The sequence below is a fragment of the Lynx canadensis genome, chromosome B3, assembly GCF_007474595.2.
Source record: "Lynx canadensis isolate LIC74 chromosome B3, mLynCan4.pri.v2, whole genome shotgun sequence".
NCBI lineage: Eukaryota > Metazoa > Chordata > Mammalia > Carnivora > Felidae > Lynx > Lynx canadensis.
In genome coordinates, this window is record NC_044308.2 from 61,552,054 (window position 1) to 61,569,577 (window position 17,524).

Genomic DNA, 17,524 nt, shown 5'->3' on the forward strand with positions numbered 1-17,524 from the left:
ATGGAGCCATTGTGTGTATGTACTTTTTGAGACAGGGAGGTATTTCTGGTTTGTTGGCAGTGTTTCAACAAGCATCTACCATTTTTTTTTTTAAGCATCTACTATTTTTATTGAAAGAAAACAAATCAAAACAATGAACATATACACCAAAACCCTTCTGAAGTAATTCCAAACTGGGAGTATAACAATCCTTTATGTTTCTCATGATTGGCACTAAATGTGGCAACATACCCTTCATATTTCCAGCCAAGTAATTATAACTGTAGATAAAATACTGAGTTCCATATATGTCCACAATGTTATAAAATTGACAAAATCACTTTTCAGCCTGTTCAAAATGTACATTAAAAAAATTCTATTGTTACTTGTTCTTATCTAGTTCCCTCTTCTAATATACTTTTTTTTTAAATTTTTTTTTAACGTTTATTTATTTTTGAGACAGAGAGAGACAGAGCATGAATGGGGGAGGGTCAGAGAAAGGGAGACACAGAATCCGAAACAGGCTCCAGGCTCTGAGCTGTCAGCACAGAGCCCAACGTGGGGCTCAAACTTACAGACCGCGAGATCGTGACCTGAGCCGAAGTCGGCCGCTTAACCGACTGAGCCACCCAGGCGCCCCTAATATACTTTCTAAGCAATGCACATTTCTTCTACCCCTTAAAGGGATATTAGTATTAAATCAGAGGGGTTGGAGCAAGAACTCCCAAACTGACACTATCTCCTGTCTCTAACTCTTCTGTAACCAGAAAAGTCAAAAAACTTTCCACCGTGGATATGCCATGAAGCATTTGCATATTTAACAAAGGTTTATTAAGTGCCTACTCTGTGTCAGGCAGGCATTAATATTATTATTTTTAAAAATCTTCTCTTTAGTGGCACCTGGGTGGTACAGTTGGTTGAGCGTCTGACTCTTGATTTCAGCTCAGGTCATATCATCTCAGTTCGTGGGTTCGAGCTCCACATCAGGCTCTGTGCTGACAGTGCAGAGTCTGCTTGGGATTCTCTCTCTCCCCCTCCCTGCCAGCCCGTGTACATGCTCTCTCTCAAAACAAATAAACTAAAAAAACAAAAACAAAAACAAAACAAAAACCCAAAAACCTGGAGAGACAGGAATATAGAGAAGATTTTTTAAAATGTTTATTTATTTATTATGAGAGTGGGGGAGGGGCAGAAAGAGAGGGAGAGACAATCCCAAGCAGGCCCCATGCTGTCAGCACAGAGCCCAACGCAGAGCTGGAACCCATGAACCTCAAGATCATGACCTGAGCTGAAGTTGGATGCTTAACTGACTGAGCCACCCAGGTGCCCCTCCAGCTTTTTTTTTTAACGTAGGCTCCACGCCCAACATGGGGTGCGAACTCATCACCCCAAGATCAAGAGTCGCGTGCTCTACCGACTGAGCCAGTCAGGCCCCAAGCACACATTATTTTCAACTACCCACTTGACATTTCCACTTAAATATCTCACAGACAACTTTAATCTCTACATCCAAGAATGAATCCATTTCTTCACCTTTTTTTTTTAACGTTTATTTATTTTGAGAGAAATAGAGGGAGAAAGAGTGTGCCCACGCAAGTTGGGGGAGGGGCAGAGAAGGGGAGAGGATCCAAAGTGGGCTCTGCACTGACAGCAGAGCGTCCCATGCAGGGCTCGAACTCACAAACTGTGAGATCATGACCTGAGCCAAAGTTGGACGCTTAACCAACTGAGCCACCCAGGCACCCCCCCATGCTCTTTACCTTTAAACCTCCTCTTTCCCAAGGTTCCCCATCTCAGGCCAGAACCTCCTCTTCCTCACCTTCAACACTCAATCATCAAGTCCTCTCATTTTATCCTTAATATTATGTCCAATCAAATCTCCTTTCTGCTGTCTCTGTAAGTACCATACCAGTACAAGTCAAGCATTCATTTAACAAACATTGACAGGGTATCTGCTGCATACCAGGCACTGTCCTAGGTGCAGGAATACTACAGTGAACAAATCACCTTGCCTACCTGGAACTTCCATTCTAATTGAACTTCTGCTCTACACCATCTCTCACCTGAACTCCTCTCTCTACCACCTAACTGGTGTCCCTTCTCTAGGTTACTCTCCACATAACAGACTGGGGAAACTTTTTAAAAGACGAATCTGAACACCTCTTCTGGCTTAAAATCCTTCAGTGATTTCTCATTACCCTCAGAAGCAAGTCCAAAGTCCTTAAAGTTGCCAACATGGCCCTACCAACAACTTTAAAACTTTTTAACCTCAGCCCACTGTAAGATCAATGATACCTCATGAGCCAGTATACAAGAAACATAGGTTTCAGAAAACAATACTCCTTTTTACTAAGTCTGACACATGATGTTTTCTTTTTTAAAAAATTTTAGTTTTTAAAAGTATCTATACCCAACATAGGGCTCAAACTCACAACCCCAAGATCAAGAGTCATGTGCTCTACTGACTGAGACAGCTAGGTAACCCTGATGTTTTCTATTTGATTCAATTTCATTTTCATTTTTAATGCTGGTTGTGATTCATTAAACTGACTTTTCCATCTTCAAAGGGTCCAAATAGAGACTACTGCAGCTTCATTTGTACCTTCTCTCTCCAACTTGTTATATTCCAGTCTCTGTGTGTTTCTTTCAGTTTCATTAGGGTGCTAGGTCCTTCCTGCCCCAGTGCTTCTGTGCATGCTGGTCCCTCAACCATGAACACTCAACATGTCTCTGTGCTCTTTGGTCTCCTAATCTTTTCCTTAACACATATTCCAGGTCTCAATTTAACTGTTACTCCCTCCAGGGTCACACTCTCACAATATCCTTGCTCTTCCCTCATAGCCTCTAGCAAAACTGAGGAAGTGACTCTCTGAGTGAGCAGCGTTTGCCCTGCCACAGGCTCAGCCCTGCCCTCCCCTCTCCTCTCCACTCCTCTCCTCCCATTCCCCCACCCCTCCCACCCCCCACCTTTCTCTAAACTCCCTGAACGTGGAAACTGTTTCCGTTTTGTTCACCCAGTAATTGCTCTGGTGCCTAGCACTGTCTAGCACATTTATTGAAAGATAAACAATCTCTGCCCTTGAGGAACTTACAGTCTAGGAAGGGAGCAATAAGTAGTACGCCACCAGATTTGGGGGTGAAAGATCTGTTTTGACTTTTTCTTAAAAGCCTCTCTGTTAAAGCTCCCATGGGACTCTATCTTCTCTGCACAGAAAAGGTGAGTGAAATTAGCAAAGGAGTTACATCAAGCTGAATGCAACACTATGACACAAATTAAAAAACTTCAGTAGTCAACAGTGACACTTCTCACAAGTTCTTCATCCTAGACTTCTACCAAATTCTGCTCTAATATAAAGAAGACTATATGAAAGGCACAACTTTTAAAGTTCCCAACTTTTATGGGGAAGGTTTACGGAAGGATACTTTATAACAATGGTATTTTTTACATATGTCTAAAGATAACTCCTTAGAAAATACTTAGGGGCCTATTCTTTCAAAGACAAACTTAATTATTGCTACTTCAAGTATCACGAGCAGAGAAAAAGAGGACATGACAACATAATCACCATTTGAAACAAGAAAGGAAATTATGAAATAAAGCGTTCTAGTATGCATGTAGCTCAATTTTTTTTTCTTGAGAAAGGCAGAGTAAAGTTTTTATAAATACTGAGTTGTATTGATCTGAATAAAGAACTCTTATTACTTTATTACCTTTGGATACTTTCCATTTTCTAAGACCCACTCCATAAATATTATTCCATTAAGAGTGACACACATTATTTCCATGGAAGTACATGATGGGGTAAACAAACAAACTAGGTTTGTCTCAAACTCTTTTCCAAGAGGTGCCAAAACCAAGTATCTTCAGGATTTGCAATTCTAAAATGTTGAAGAAAGGGTGTGCCCAACATAAAAAAATAAGGTCACTAACAGGTCATATGTTAAAAGAAATCCTTCAAATTCTCAAAGGTCTGAGTTTTTAAAATCTTTTAAAGTTAAAACAATTTTAAACTACTTCGATTCAGTTACTACACACCTTCCTTCCCATCATGAAGAAAGGAAAAAGAAACAGGCCTCAACAAAAAGTATCCCAACAATTCAAATAGCTTCAGAGATTTAGAAAAGCCAACAGCTTTGCCATCTCAAACATCTATGTTGAGTTTCTTCGGTTCTGCACACACTATGGCCAGGACAGCAAGCTATTTCTCTCCCAAACAAACTACTTAGAGTGTCTTATTAAAAAGATTAACTTGCACGCAGACAGCGGTCTCAATCATTCACAAAAATAAGTACCTGGGCTGTTCCTAGTAAAAATGCAGAGTCAAGGGCTCTATCCAAAGAGGGTCTGATGGGAGCCCCTGCAAAGTACATTTTAAATAAGTAACTCAGGCAGCTTCTGACACAGGTGGTCCTCCTCCCACCACCAGGAAGAACCTGTATAGAAGGCTCACCTGCCTCACTTTGAGCAAGGACTAAGACAGATGTAATATTTCTAACATAATGGCTTAGGTTCCCACCGGGAAAACCCAGGGACAAAGGACCTCCTTTCTAACTGTGCTTCACTCACACTAGACCTCAGATTTGTAACAGTATGGTCTTTTCCACAAGAACCTTACACTAGACAGCAAACATGATGTTACACCCCCAATGAAGACCCAGAACCAGATGGAGCAGCCCAAGGTTATCTTGATTATAAAGGCCCAGGATGCATTTATTTTGTTCTGAGGATTCCAAAGACCCCCAAACCAGCCTGACTTGGGACTTCTGCTAAAGGTCTCTGGTGATAACTTATAGAAGGCAGAGATCTTTGTTTTTGATTCCTCTGAGAGTCTGACACAGCACTGAATAGATAGATACAAGGCACTGGTGCCTCTGTTAGGATGTGCAGGGAAAGGGAATTTTGATCTGGTTCCCATCTGATAAAAGAATGCCAATGAGAGTGGTTGCAGAGGAAAAAGTTGAAATTGCTGTTAAATTGTATTAGGTATTACTTAGAAATTTTATGCTAATTTCTTTTTATAAATAGATAAAGCTGGATTTAAAGTTGCAATCCCTTCCAGTGTCTACTACGGATAGGCTCTTTGTGGATCAGGTAGAACCTCTCATATCAGAAAAGGAAACTCTCAATTCATTTCATTTGTTAGAATTCTGTGGAAAATCACTACGGACAGAGTAATTTGCAGCTTAGTTCATTCATCATCAGTCTCAGAGTGCTTTACTAAGGAAGCGCCCAAATAATCTTTTTAAGTGATGTAACAATATCCTCCAAACTATTCAATGGACTTTACAAACATGGATTCTAGCAACATGGAAAATGACCATGAAACATCATTCTCATTTTGCACTATAAAAAATTAAAAGACTAACAGATTAAGTTGGTATAGTGAAGAGTATGGGCTTTGCAGTCGTGCAGATACGGAGTTCAAATTTCAACTCTACCACTGGCAAGTTGTGTGAATCTAGGTAAGTTACTTCTTCAATCTCCATTTTCCTCATATGTAAAATTGAAAACATGGTACCAACTTCACCATCATTTGAAAACGTGACAATGTAAATAAACTACTCAATTGAGGTTGACTAGTTCACCCCAAACACTATGTAAATGGTAGCTGATGTTATTATTAGAAATACCTACATTTCTAGATCAGAAAAAAAAAAAGTTCTAATCCTAAGTGCCAGTCTAAAATTATCAACCAAACTTTTCCAAACCAAGAATATATTTTTTTCCAAGAATATATTTTTTATATTTTTGTAAATTTCAGGAGCCTTTCAGTTCCTACCCCCAAACAGGTTTTCCTCCTTTGATAAAGCCCCACTACTTTCCCACCTCCTTACCACCATTTTCAAAACAGTCTTCTTTTCAATACATTTTCAGTCCCCCCCCCCAAAAGTCCACCCCTTTCATGCCTTAATACTTCAGTCCTGAGACCTGTGGCCTAATACAAACCCCCCAACAAGCCATTTATACAAAAGCCTTAGTTTGCAAGTGCTTGTACCAATATTAATTCTTACAAATACTTGATCCTTGTAATAGCCCAATTAGATACTCAAGGTTAATGTTGTATCTAGATTTTACAGTTACAGCCAAAAGATACATAGCTAAAAAATAGCATGGCCAGCCTGGAACTCAAAATTTCAGATTCTAAATTCACTACTCTCTCTACTCAACTTATAAAGCTACTACTTCTTGAATATTCTTTCTTCATACCATTTGTTCACAAAACATGGCAAGAATCCTCTTTGAATCTTCTAGTATCACTAGAGCACTGCTATAAAGGACAGCTCCTCCCTACAGTATTTTCTAGGATATAAAAACAATTCAACCTTAAGACAGTGAGACCAAAAGTTACTTTCAATGGCTCCTGCACAATCTTCAAATAAGAAAGAATTCTGGGATGTTGCATGAAAAGAGCCCAGAGGCCTCAGCCATAGTCCTTCCATATCCTTCTATATATTTCTCCACTTATGCCCACTTTCCTTCTCCCAAGAGTTTTCTTCGGTCTGACATCTCAACAAGGACCCTTCTCAACCACAAACGACCCCAGTTGCCAAATAGATTTGTGCCTACAGCTAAGTCTTTCTCGTCAAGCACGGCAGAGGTTCCCCGGAAGGTTTAAGAGTGTCTCTACTCTCGGTCTACACCCCTTGTCTGAAAAACTTCATCTTCCAGAGCCCACACCTTCTCGCCCCCCACCCCCACCACCCCACACTCACCCTTGCACCTCCTCCCAAATCTCCCAGGCTCCTGGGTTGGCGGGCAATACTTCCTATCTCTCCGGGCTCGGATCGCCCGGCCTGCAGCCCGCCGCCCGCCGCTCCGATCTGGCCCCAGCAGATCACGGACCGGTCTGGTTCCCGAAGCCAGAGGCCCACCAGCCTGGTCCCTGCCCCGCCTCCCGGCCCAAGGCGCCAAGTCCTCGGGGCTCCTTCTCCAGGCCCCGGCCGGACTCCGAGGGCCCCGGGCGCTGCGGGGAACACAAGAAGGAGGTGGCAGCGGAGGTCAGGGCACGGGGCGGGCCGGGAGCTCGGGCCGGGAGGCCCCGGGCCCGGCCAGCTCCCGGCTCCCGTGGCCCGGACTCAGCCCTCCCGCTCCGCCGGCCCGCGCCTCCGCGGCCTGCCCTCACCTGATCGAGGTTCTCATCGCTGCCGCTGTCCTCCGTGTCCGAGTCGATCACGACGCGGCCTTTCCGCTTCTTTACCATAGTGGTCCCCCGGCTCCCACGCCGGACGCCGCCCGGACTCCCCTCTTGCCCGCCTGCCAGTGGGACCGCCACTGCCGCCGCCGCCGCCGCCGCTCGACCCACACAAAGGCGACCGCGCATGCGCGCTCCGCTCCGCCCCTGGCCCCGCCCCCCGCTCGTCGCACGCCGTTCGCCGGCGCCCGGCACCCCGCCCTACCCCACCCCCGACGCAGCGTGGGAGGCGGAGCCCCGTACAGGGCTGGGTTCCGGGCAGTGGACAGTGGTCCCATACCCTGCGCGGGCGCCGGGAAACCTTGGGTGTGTCTCTTCTACCGGCCGGAAGATTGGTGTGCTACGTACCGATCGTGGACGGGGCCTGCGAGCATCTGGGTCCTCTCTGACAAGTCTTTCAACTGGCCCACACTGATTGAATGTCAGGGCGATGTCAGGGACCTCCCGCCTGGAAGACACAAGTTGGCTGGACCATCTTGAAGGCATCCGTCGGGGATTAAGCCTGCCTACCTGGGTTGTGCAAGTGACACCTGTGCTGGAACCTGGAGGATGCATCCGAGTTACCCAAAAGAAGACTAGAAGGAAAGATGTTCCAAGCAGAGAACCGCGTGGACAAAGGCCCGTAGATAATTGAAAAAAAATTGGGTTCAGGGACAAAGTTCATTATGGAACACAGAATATGATGTATGTGGAGGAACACAGCGGCCACATTATTCAGTGCCTAATAAGCTATAATCAGAATCCTGAACTTCAGTATTGAAAATTTTTAAACTGAAGGATGACGTTATTAGATTTGTGTTTTAAAAAGATTACTCTGAACGCAGTTTGATGAATGAATTAGAAGAGAGGGAGCCTAAGGGCTAGGAGACCACTTAGGCTGTTGGAGTCATTATGGCAAGAGATGATGGTGCCCCAAAGTAACGAAGAGGCAGTGGAAATGGAGAGAAGTGGATGGATTCTGGATAATTTGGAAGACAGAATTCCCAGGAATTGAATATTAGTTGGAAGAGGGGTAAGACGAAGTCCAAAACACAAATAATGCTTAGTATTTGGCTTAGGAATCTAATCTTCGTGATGGTGAGTGGGTGCTTCATCAAGATAAGGAACATAAGTGTAAAGGAGGTTTGGGACACTGGTGTATGCAGGAAATAAGTTCAGTTTTTTACCTGTTGAGGTTAGCTGATTAAAAGGACAACTTCAGAGACACCTGGCTAGATCAGTAGATAGAGCATGCGACTCTTGATCTTGGGGTTATAAGTTTGAGCCCCATGTTGGGCAGAGAGATCACTTAACAGAAAAGGGCAATTTCAGAAGTGATTTCTTTGTGGGATTTTGAATATAGGGTAGAGAGCATAAGCAATAAGAATTTGAAAGTGTTCTCAAAACTTTTTGGGAGACCATTAATTCTTTATTCTGGTAGTGAATTTAGGAGGTAGACCCCAGTCTTCTCTAGGCATTACTGGGCACAGTCAAGTTGATGAATCCTTGCTCTCTGGCTCCCTTTTTCTTTTCCCTTATACTGTATAAATTTTATTTTCTCCCATAAGTTACAATACATGTCACAAACATGCATGCTGTAAAGTGATAGTAAAAGAAAATATACCAGGCTTAGAGGAATCCCTGGAAGTAAACACATACCTAGATGTCCAATTTGCTTCCAGTTAGCTTGAAAATGTGTTCAGGATTAAGGTAGAGAAAACAACCTAAGGCCCAATTACCTCTTTACTCCAAAAGATTTTTAATAAGATATAACCCCTAGACCACTCTCCTCCAACATATCCTTGGAACTGAGCCCATGGCCAGAATGACTCGAAATGACCAGGCTAGTTTCTAGCCACCCTGAATTTCAGCGGCTTTCTGTGAGGACCCTCTTTAAATGTGTTAATAGAAGAAGACCAGGAGCACCTGGGTGGCTCAGTTGGTTAAGTATCCAGACTTCTGCTCAAGTCATGATCTCACGGTTCATGACTTTGAGCCCCACACACAGGGCTCCATACTGACAGTGAGGACCCTGCTTGGGATTCTTTCTCTGCCCCCCTCTCTTTCTCTCTCTCAAAAAAATAAACTTAAAAAAAAAAGTCAATGTCCCTTGACTGCAATTAACAAACATGTTCTAGGGCACCTGGCTGGCTTAGTTGGGATAACCTGTGGCTCCAATCTTGAGTTCATGAGTTCAGGCCCCATGTTGAGTGTAGAGATTACTTAAAAACTCAAGAAAAAAGGGTATGTTCTTTCTTTGAGTGAAATCTGTTGATTTCAATCTTTCTGTGAGGGATCTTCTTTTTTTTCTTTTAATTTTTTTAATGCTTATTTATTTTAGAGAGGGAGGGGAGGGGCAGAGAAAGAGGGAGGCAGAGAATCCGAAGCAGGCTCGGTGCTGACAGCAGAGGCTCAGCGGGACTCAAACTCAGGAACTGTGAGATCACAACCTGAGCTAAAGTTGGATGCTTAACCAACTAAACCACCCAGGTAGCCCTTCTAATAATTCATGGGCTGGAGTTGGTCCATATTGAGCCTAGACAGTGTCTAAATTGAATGAATAAATATGCTGTGCTCTAACCTTCCTCTTCATTTGGTTCCTGGAGAACCCAACCTGTGAAAGTTTTCCCTCAGTAAATGAGAATAATGATAATACCTGCCTCTTTGGGTTGTAATAAGGTTTAGATTAGTTAACATATGTAAAAAAGTGCTGAGAATACTTCCTTGCATCAAGTAGGCCCTGGCATAGAGTAAGCCCTCAATAAATGTCAGCTAGAGGGGCGCCTGGGTCACGCAGTCGGTTAAGCGTCTGACTTCAGCCAGGTCACGATCTCGCAGTCCGGGAGTTCAAGCCCCGCGTCGGGCTCTGGGCTGATGGCTCAGAGCCTGGAGCCTGTTTCTGATTCTGTGTCTCCCTCTCTCTCTGCCCCTCCCCCATTCATGCTCTGTCTCTCTCTGTCCCAAAAATAAATAAACGTTGAAAAAAAAAAAATTTAAAAAATAAATAAATAAATAAATGTCAGCTAGAATATTTTTTCCTGATTGTAAAAATTATTCCTACTGGGGCACCTGGCTGGCTCAGTCCATAGAGCATGCAAATCTTGATCTCGGGGTCATGATTTCAAGCCCCACGTTGCGTGTAGAGATTACTTTTAAAAAAAGTATTCCTACTAGAGTGCCTCGGTGGCTCAGTTAAGCATCCTGAACTCCGCTCAGGTTATAATCGTACAGTTGGTGAGGTCAAACTCCACATCAGGCTCTCTGCTGTCAGCACAGAGCTTGCTTTGAATATTGTGCTCCCCGTGCTTGCTGCCCCTTCCCACTCATTCCTTCTCTCTCTGCCTCCCTCAGATAAATAGATTTAAAAAAAAAAAAAAACAAAACTTAGGGGCACCTGGGTGGCTCAGTCAGTTAAGCAACCAACTTTGGCTCAGGTCATGGTCTCGTGGTTTGTGTATTCAAGCCTCACACTGGGCTCTGTGCTGACAGCTTGGAGCCTCGGGCCTGCTTCAGATTCTGTGTCTCCCTCTCTCTCTGCCCCTACTCTGCTTGTGCTCTCTCTCTCTCTCAAAAATAAGTAAACATTAAGAAAAAATTTTAATAAAATAAAAAAAAATTTTAACTTAAAATATTCCTATTTATTGTAAATAAATTGAAGGACAGAAAAGTATAAAGGAGGGGTGACTGGATGGTTCAGTCAGTTAAGAGTCCGACTCGGGCTCAGGTCATGATCTCATGGTTCATGAGTTCGAGTCCTGCATCTTTGCTGACAGCTCAGAGCCTGGAGCCTACTTTGAATTCTGTCTCTGTCTCTCTGCCCCTCCACTGTTTGTGCCCTCTCTCTCTCTCTCTCTCTCCCTCCCTATATATATATATATATATATATATATATATATATATATACACACACATATGTATATAAATCTCAAAAATAAACATTTAAAGAAAAATTTTAAATAAAAGTTAAAGAAAAGTATAAAGGAAAAAGAACTATGTAAAATTCTACCATCCCAAGATATCCGCCCACTCTACCAAAACAACTGTTTGCATGTGCATATATTTATTCAACACATACTTACCAAGTACCTACTATATGCCTGACCTCAGGCACTGAGCTAGATACTGAACAAGATGAATAAGTGATCAAGACAAGATCCTTGCTCTCAAGAGCTTACCTTTATACACATGCACACACATTACAAAAGGCATGCACTTAAAAAAATATTTTTTTAATGTTTAGTTATTTTTGAGAGACAGAGACAGAGTATGAGCGAGGAAGGGGCAGAGAGAGAGAGAGACAGAATCCGAAGTAGGCTCCAGGCTCTGAGCTCTCAGCACAGAGCCTGACACAGGGCTCAAACTCAAAAACCACGAGATCATGACCTGAGCCGAAGTCGGATGCTTAACCAACTGAACCACCCAGGCACCGCACTAGGATGGTGCTCTTAACGACCGTTAGCAGTTCTGTGCCTCTCCCTGGTCGGGTAGACAAGCAACTACAGCCTGCTTACCCAAGGCAATCAGAACCAGCACAGTGGAAATAACTTTAGTGTAAAACAGGTGGAGGAGCGAGATCATACATGTGGTCAAGACGGGGTAGGGAGGTATAAACATAGTAGCCAAAAGTGGGTCTAGGGATGGGAGGGCTTTCTAATGCCTTTCCAGGGCTGCAGGAGAGGGGCCCTGAGCCCCTAGTCACATTCTCCTGCAAGCCCACGAGTGACATTCTAGACTTTCATAGTTTGGAGAAAATGTCACTTCACAGCCTCCAAATCCATCTGCATCGAAGCCCCTGTTCTCTAAGCAGCCCCTTAATCCAAGAAGGCTTTCCCTCGTGGGGATAGACTGTATTGCTTGGCAGACAGACATACTGCTCATGGTAAATTGTTAGTCAATATTATAAATCATTCTGTCTTTGGTTAGTAGGACTGGTTTACCAGAGCCTGATCACTTTTCAGTGATAAAATGAGCAGGCAGACTTTGAGGAGAGGTGGCCATCTGGGGAGACTCTGAGCTCAGTGTTCCCTTCAGCATAATGCCATGCTTTTCTCTCATGGCTCCTTCCTCTTTCTCCCCTCTTACTTCTCTGCCTTGGACTGGATGACTGTCTTTTTCAACCTGAAATCATCCTCCAATACCCCATTGTGTGAATTAAATCATATTTTCCTACCCACTCCTCTCATGTACTTCCGTGTTTCTGTATTACTCCAGGAGTGTGGCATGGTAAAACTCCTTTGCTGCACTGTGGATTGATTGATTGATTGATTTAGAAGAAGAAGAGAAGGAGAAGGAGAAGAAGAAGAAGAAGAAGAGCCTAAAGGAGGAGGAGAGAGAAAAGAGGAAAAGATGAAATCAAAAGGGAAGGAAGAAGGTAAATTCCTCCTGTATTGAGGGCAGAGCTTAAGGCCAAGGTTTCTTTGTCTCCTCTAAGCTCTTTCTTTATTCATTCAACAAGTGTGTTTTTTGGATGCCAGGAAGCGCTACATCTGTTTCTAGGTTTTGTTCCCTTGAGTAAAATATAATTTGGAGAGTTGCGGGAGAATATGAGCCTGTTTCAACCACTCCCAGGCTGTTTTAAATTTATTTTTTTATTAAAATTTTTTTTAATGTTTACTTTTGAGAGAGAGAAACAGAGAGACAGAGCATGAGCAAGGGAGGGGAGGGCAGAGAGAGAGAGACAGACAGACAGAATCTGAAACAGGCTCCAGACTCTGCACTGTCAACACAGAGCCCAATGCAGGGCTTGAACTCAACAAACCGTGATATCATGACGTGAGCCGAAGTCGGATGCTCAACCAACTGAGCCACCCAAGCACCCCTAAATTTATTTTTTGAAATAAAAAATTAATGTATATCGATTATAAATAAGAAATATAAATACAGAAGTTTATAAAGTAAAAAAGAAGCTCTCATCCTCATTCCCCTTCTCTTCCAATCTCATTCCCCAAGAATAACTCCTAGGACCAGTTTGGTATATATTGTTCCAGGCCTTTTAGGACACATGTGTAAGCACATCCAAAAACGGGATCATGCAACATGTACTATCCTATAATGTAACCTCTCCCAGCAGTGTTAGTCTGGCCTGACAGCCAGGCCAAGGGGGCATAAAGGAGTCAGAAAACACTATGTGAGACTACAAGTTAACGTCTACCTCCATCAGCCTGAGCACATGACTAAGTTGTACATATCCAATGAACCTGGGGCTTCCTTGCATGTAAGTGTTCCCTCTGGTGAGTGAGAACTGATTTTAAGATGTTATGAGTTCAGCCCTCTCTCTGGCCTCTCTCAGTATAGCTGAATGATTAATAACCTTTGGTTCCTACCTTAGCACACATAACAGATGTGTATATTTGATATGTACATACCCTGATGGGTCCTTTGTACTCAAAAAAACCCCACAAAACCCTCTAGAAGGTATGTCAGAATGCCAGGAAGTGAACAGTATGTTTCCATAAGGATAACCTTATATCTTTAAATTTTTTAAATGTTTATTTATTTTTGAGAGAGAGAAAAAGAGACAGCACGAGTGGGGGAGGGGCAGAGACAGAGAGATACAGAATCTGAAACAGTCTCCAGGCCTGTCAGCTGTCAGCACAGAGCCTGACATGGGGCTCGAACTTGGGAAGAGTGAGATCATGACCTGAGCCGAAGGGGGATGCTCAACTGACTGAGCCACCTGGGTGCCCAAACCTTGTATCTTTAAAATTATTTTTATAGGGGTACCTGGATAGCTCAGTTGGTTGAGCATCTGACTCTTGATTTCAGCTCAGGTCATGATCCCAGGGTTGTGGGATCAATCCCTGCATCAGGCTCATGCTGAACATGGAGCTTGCTTAAGATATTCTCTCTCTCTCTGCAGCTGGGTGGCTCAGTCAGTTAAGCATCAAACTCTTGATTTCAGCTCAGGTCATGATTTCGTGGTTCCTGACATGGAGCCCCATGTCAGGCTCTGTGTGACAGCATGGAGTCTGCTTGGGATTCTCACTATCCCTCTTTCTCTGTCCCTCCCCTCCATGCACATGTACTCTCTCTCTCTCTCAAAATAAATAAATAAACTTAAAAAAAAAAAGATTCTGTCTCTCCCTCTGCCCCTCTCCCCCATTTGTGCTCTCTCTAAAAAATTTAAAAAATAAAATTATTTTTGTAATTATTTGTCAACTTTTTTAGTATGATTATTCTTGAGACCTATATCATAAGTGTAATTCAGAAACACTAATACAAATGAATTCCATACTTTAAATTCTTTATCAAAAGCCAAACTTGTGGCTTATTTAGCAACAACCAGGATTCCCTGACTTATTACATTCTGGTGTCAAACATTCAATTGAGCACCTGCTCTGTGCCAAGCACTGAACTGGGTGCCAAGGAAACAAAGACGAACAACACGTCATCCCCATTTACGATCTAATAGAGTGGTTACTGAACTTTACTGAGAAGCACAGCCAAGCTTACTTTCACTCGTGGAAAGTCTGCTGTGGATCTCAGAGACACTCTGGGGCAACTGTCCTCTTCTTGTTGGATTAGTGATGCGGGTTGTTTCGATGCTATGGTGCATCCATCTCAGTATACACTTTCACAGTAACTGCAGCAGGGGAAGAGAACGTTGGATGGTCTTAAAACTGAAATGAAACACTGGCCTGAAATTGATAAATGTCATGTCTGTTCACAATCCATTGGCTAGAACTACTTGTATAGTATGGCTGCCTAATTGTAAGGAGGCTGACAGGTATAATCCTCCAATATGCCTGGAGGGGTAGAAAACCTGGATGGAAAACCCTGGAAAATTCTACCTTATTAATATGTGTGTATACACTTGCTCATAACAAATTTCATTTCTTTTTTTAAGTTTTAAGATTTATTTATTTTGAGAGAGACAGAAACAACACTAGTGGGGAGGGGCCGAGAGAGAGGGATACAGAGAATCTCAAGCAAGCTCTGTGCTACCGGCACAGAACCTGATGTTGGGCTTGAACTCATGAAACCGCGAGATCATGACCTGAGCCGAAACCCAGTGTTGGACACTTAACTGACGGAGCCACCCAGGCGCCCCGACAAATTTCATTTCTTACTGTGGGTCACAGTAAAAAAAAATCTTTGAGAAACTACTTTACTCCTTCCCTCTGCAGGGTCCTCACCACACCCTGCAATCCAAAGAAGTGCATAGAGTTGCCAAACCTGCATTCAGAGGCCAGTTCTACCACCTCTCTGCTTCTGTGGACTTAGTCGGGTCACCTAACTTCTCTGAGCTTCATTCCCCTCAGAGGTAAAAAAGTATCTGCCTTACAATATTGTGGTAAGGCATAAAAGACATGATATAGTAAATATCTGGGTCTAGGCTTGACTGTGGGTGTTAATTTAGTCAATAGAAATTGTCACCGTTCTGCCAAGCAGAATTCTTACATTTCTCCAGATATAATGTCTGTTGCATAATGCCATGCCTTTGTGCATGTGTGCTTCCTTCTCTGGGTTGATTTTCCTCCTGTCTGCCTGTTAAATGCTTTATCATTCAACACTCATCATGTCCTTCCCCTCAGAACTATTCCTTAAGGTGAGCAAATAAGCAGATGTGATACAAAGTAGTGGATAATGAGCATGTACCCTGGAGATAACTGGCAGTCATGGTGTGAATCCCAGCTCCACCATTTCACCAGCTATGACAGGCCTGCGACCAGCAAGTTACTTAACATCTTTAAGACTCAGTTTACTCACCTGTGAAGCAGGTTTAATATTAGTACCTACTTCGCAGGACCACCGTGAGGATTAAGAGGGAAAATGCCCCCAAAATGTTAAGTTCAATGTCTGGCCCATAAGTGTTCATTACACTCTTCATGACCCCGTCCCTGTATCTGGTACCTGCCTCTGCTAGAATTCCTCTCAAACTGTGCTGCTATTATTCGTTTGGTGTCATGCCCTATACTAGACTATGTCTTGCTGAGACTGTCCCAGAGTTCAACAATAATAGCTAGGGTTTTTTTTTTTTGAACACTAATAAAAAATCCTAAGAAATATGCTAAACACTTTACATATATTATGTCAATTAATGTTAATTGGAAAGTATATCAAGGTCCTCCTACCTACTAAGGTTGGCCAGGACCGGACAACACTTTTGCCTCTTTTCTCTCTGCAAGATAGGTAACTGCAGGGCTTTAGTCATTCATGTCCTGATGCACAGCAGCTACAATGTCCTCTGGTTCCACGTCTCCAGATGATACTTTTAAGGTCCATCTCACTTTGAGTGAGAAGGTCTCTCTTTGCAATGGCTGTTCTTGGTCTGCTTCACTGTGTTTCTTTTGTCATGTTATCATTTCAAGGCATTTGGCTGCCTTATGTCTATAAAAAGACTGTCCTCTGTTGGCTCCATTTCTAATTTGGATGGGTTTTAGTTTTGTTATGAACAAAGCTACAGTTCTGGCAAAGCCCACTACCTGGGAGCTCCTGGGAGGCTAAGAAAGAAGGCAGCGCAGACCTGGCTGGATTAACCAAAATAATAATTTCTCTCAACCCTTTGTCTTTATTCTCTCCCATAATGCCTCCACCCTCTCTTTTGCCTGCCATTCTCACATCCTTCCTTCTTGATTTGATCAATTTCCCTCCCTTCAGCCTCCCTTTCCCCACTGCTAAGGAATACCCATGGGGTTTCATACACTTAAACAGGTAATGAATAGGGAAATGCAAATCAGAACCACCATGAGATATCACTGCACTTACTTTAGGATGGCTCTTCTAAAAAAAGAAACACAAACAGAAAATAACAAGTGTTGCTGAAGAGGTAGAGAAAATGATTCTTGTGCATTGCTGGTGGAAATGTAAGATGGTGATTTCTCAAAAAATTTTTAAGTAGGCTCCATGCCCAGTGTGTGGCTTGAACTCATGACCCTGAGATCAAGAGCCTCATGCTCTACTCATTTAGCCAGCCAGGTGCCCCGATTCCTCACATCTTAAACATTAGAATTACCATATGGGTTTAATAACCAAAAGAGTGAAAGCAGAGGCTTGAACAGGTATTAGTACACGTATGTTCACAGTAACATTGTTCACAATGCGCAAAAGGTGGAAATAAGCCAAGTTGCCATCAATAATGAATAGAAAAACAAAATGTGTTAAGTACATGCAATGGAATATTATTCACCCTTAAAAAGGAAGAGAATTCTGGCACATGCTACAGTACGGTTGAACCTTGAATATATTATACCAAATGAAGTAAGTCAGACACAGAAGAGCAAATATTGTATGACAAGGCACCCTGTCATATACTTTAAAATATAGATCTTTGGGGCCCTTGGATGGCTCAGTCTGTTATGTATCCAACTCTTGATTTTGGCTCAGGTCATGATCTAATAGTTCATGAGATCGAGCCCTGTGTCTGGCTCTGC

General features: G+C 43.0%; 1 protein-coding gene across 1 annotated transcript in view; it reads right to left on the reverse strand.

Moving 5' to 3' along the window:
• Positions 1 to 7,301, reverse strand: part of RTF1 (RTF1 homolog, Paf1/RNA polymerase II complex component) — a 51,960-nt gene extending 44,659 nt beyond the window's left edge. Inside the window, exon 1 of the mRNA XM_030318440.1 lies at positions 7,104 to 7,301. Within this exon, the coding sequence (XP_030174300.1) occupies positions 7,104 to 7,301 (198 nt within the window). The remainder of the gene's footprint in view (positions 1 to 7,103) is intronic.
• Positions 7,302 to 17,524: the final 10,223 nt, after the last annotated feature.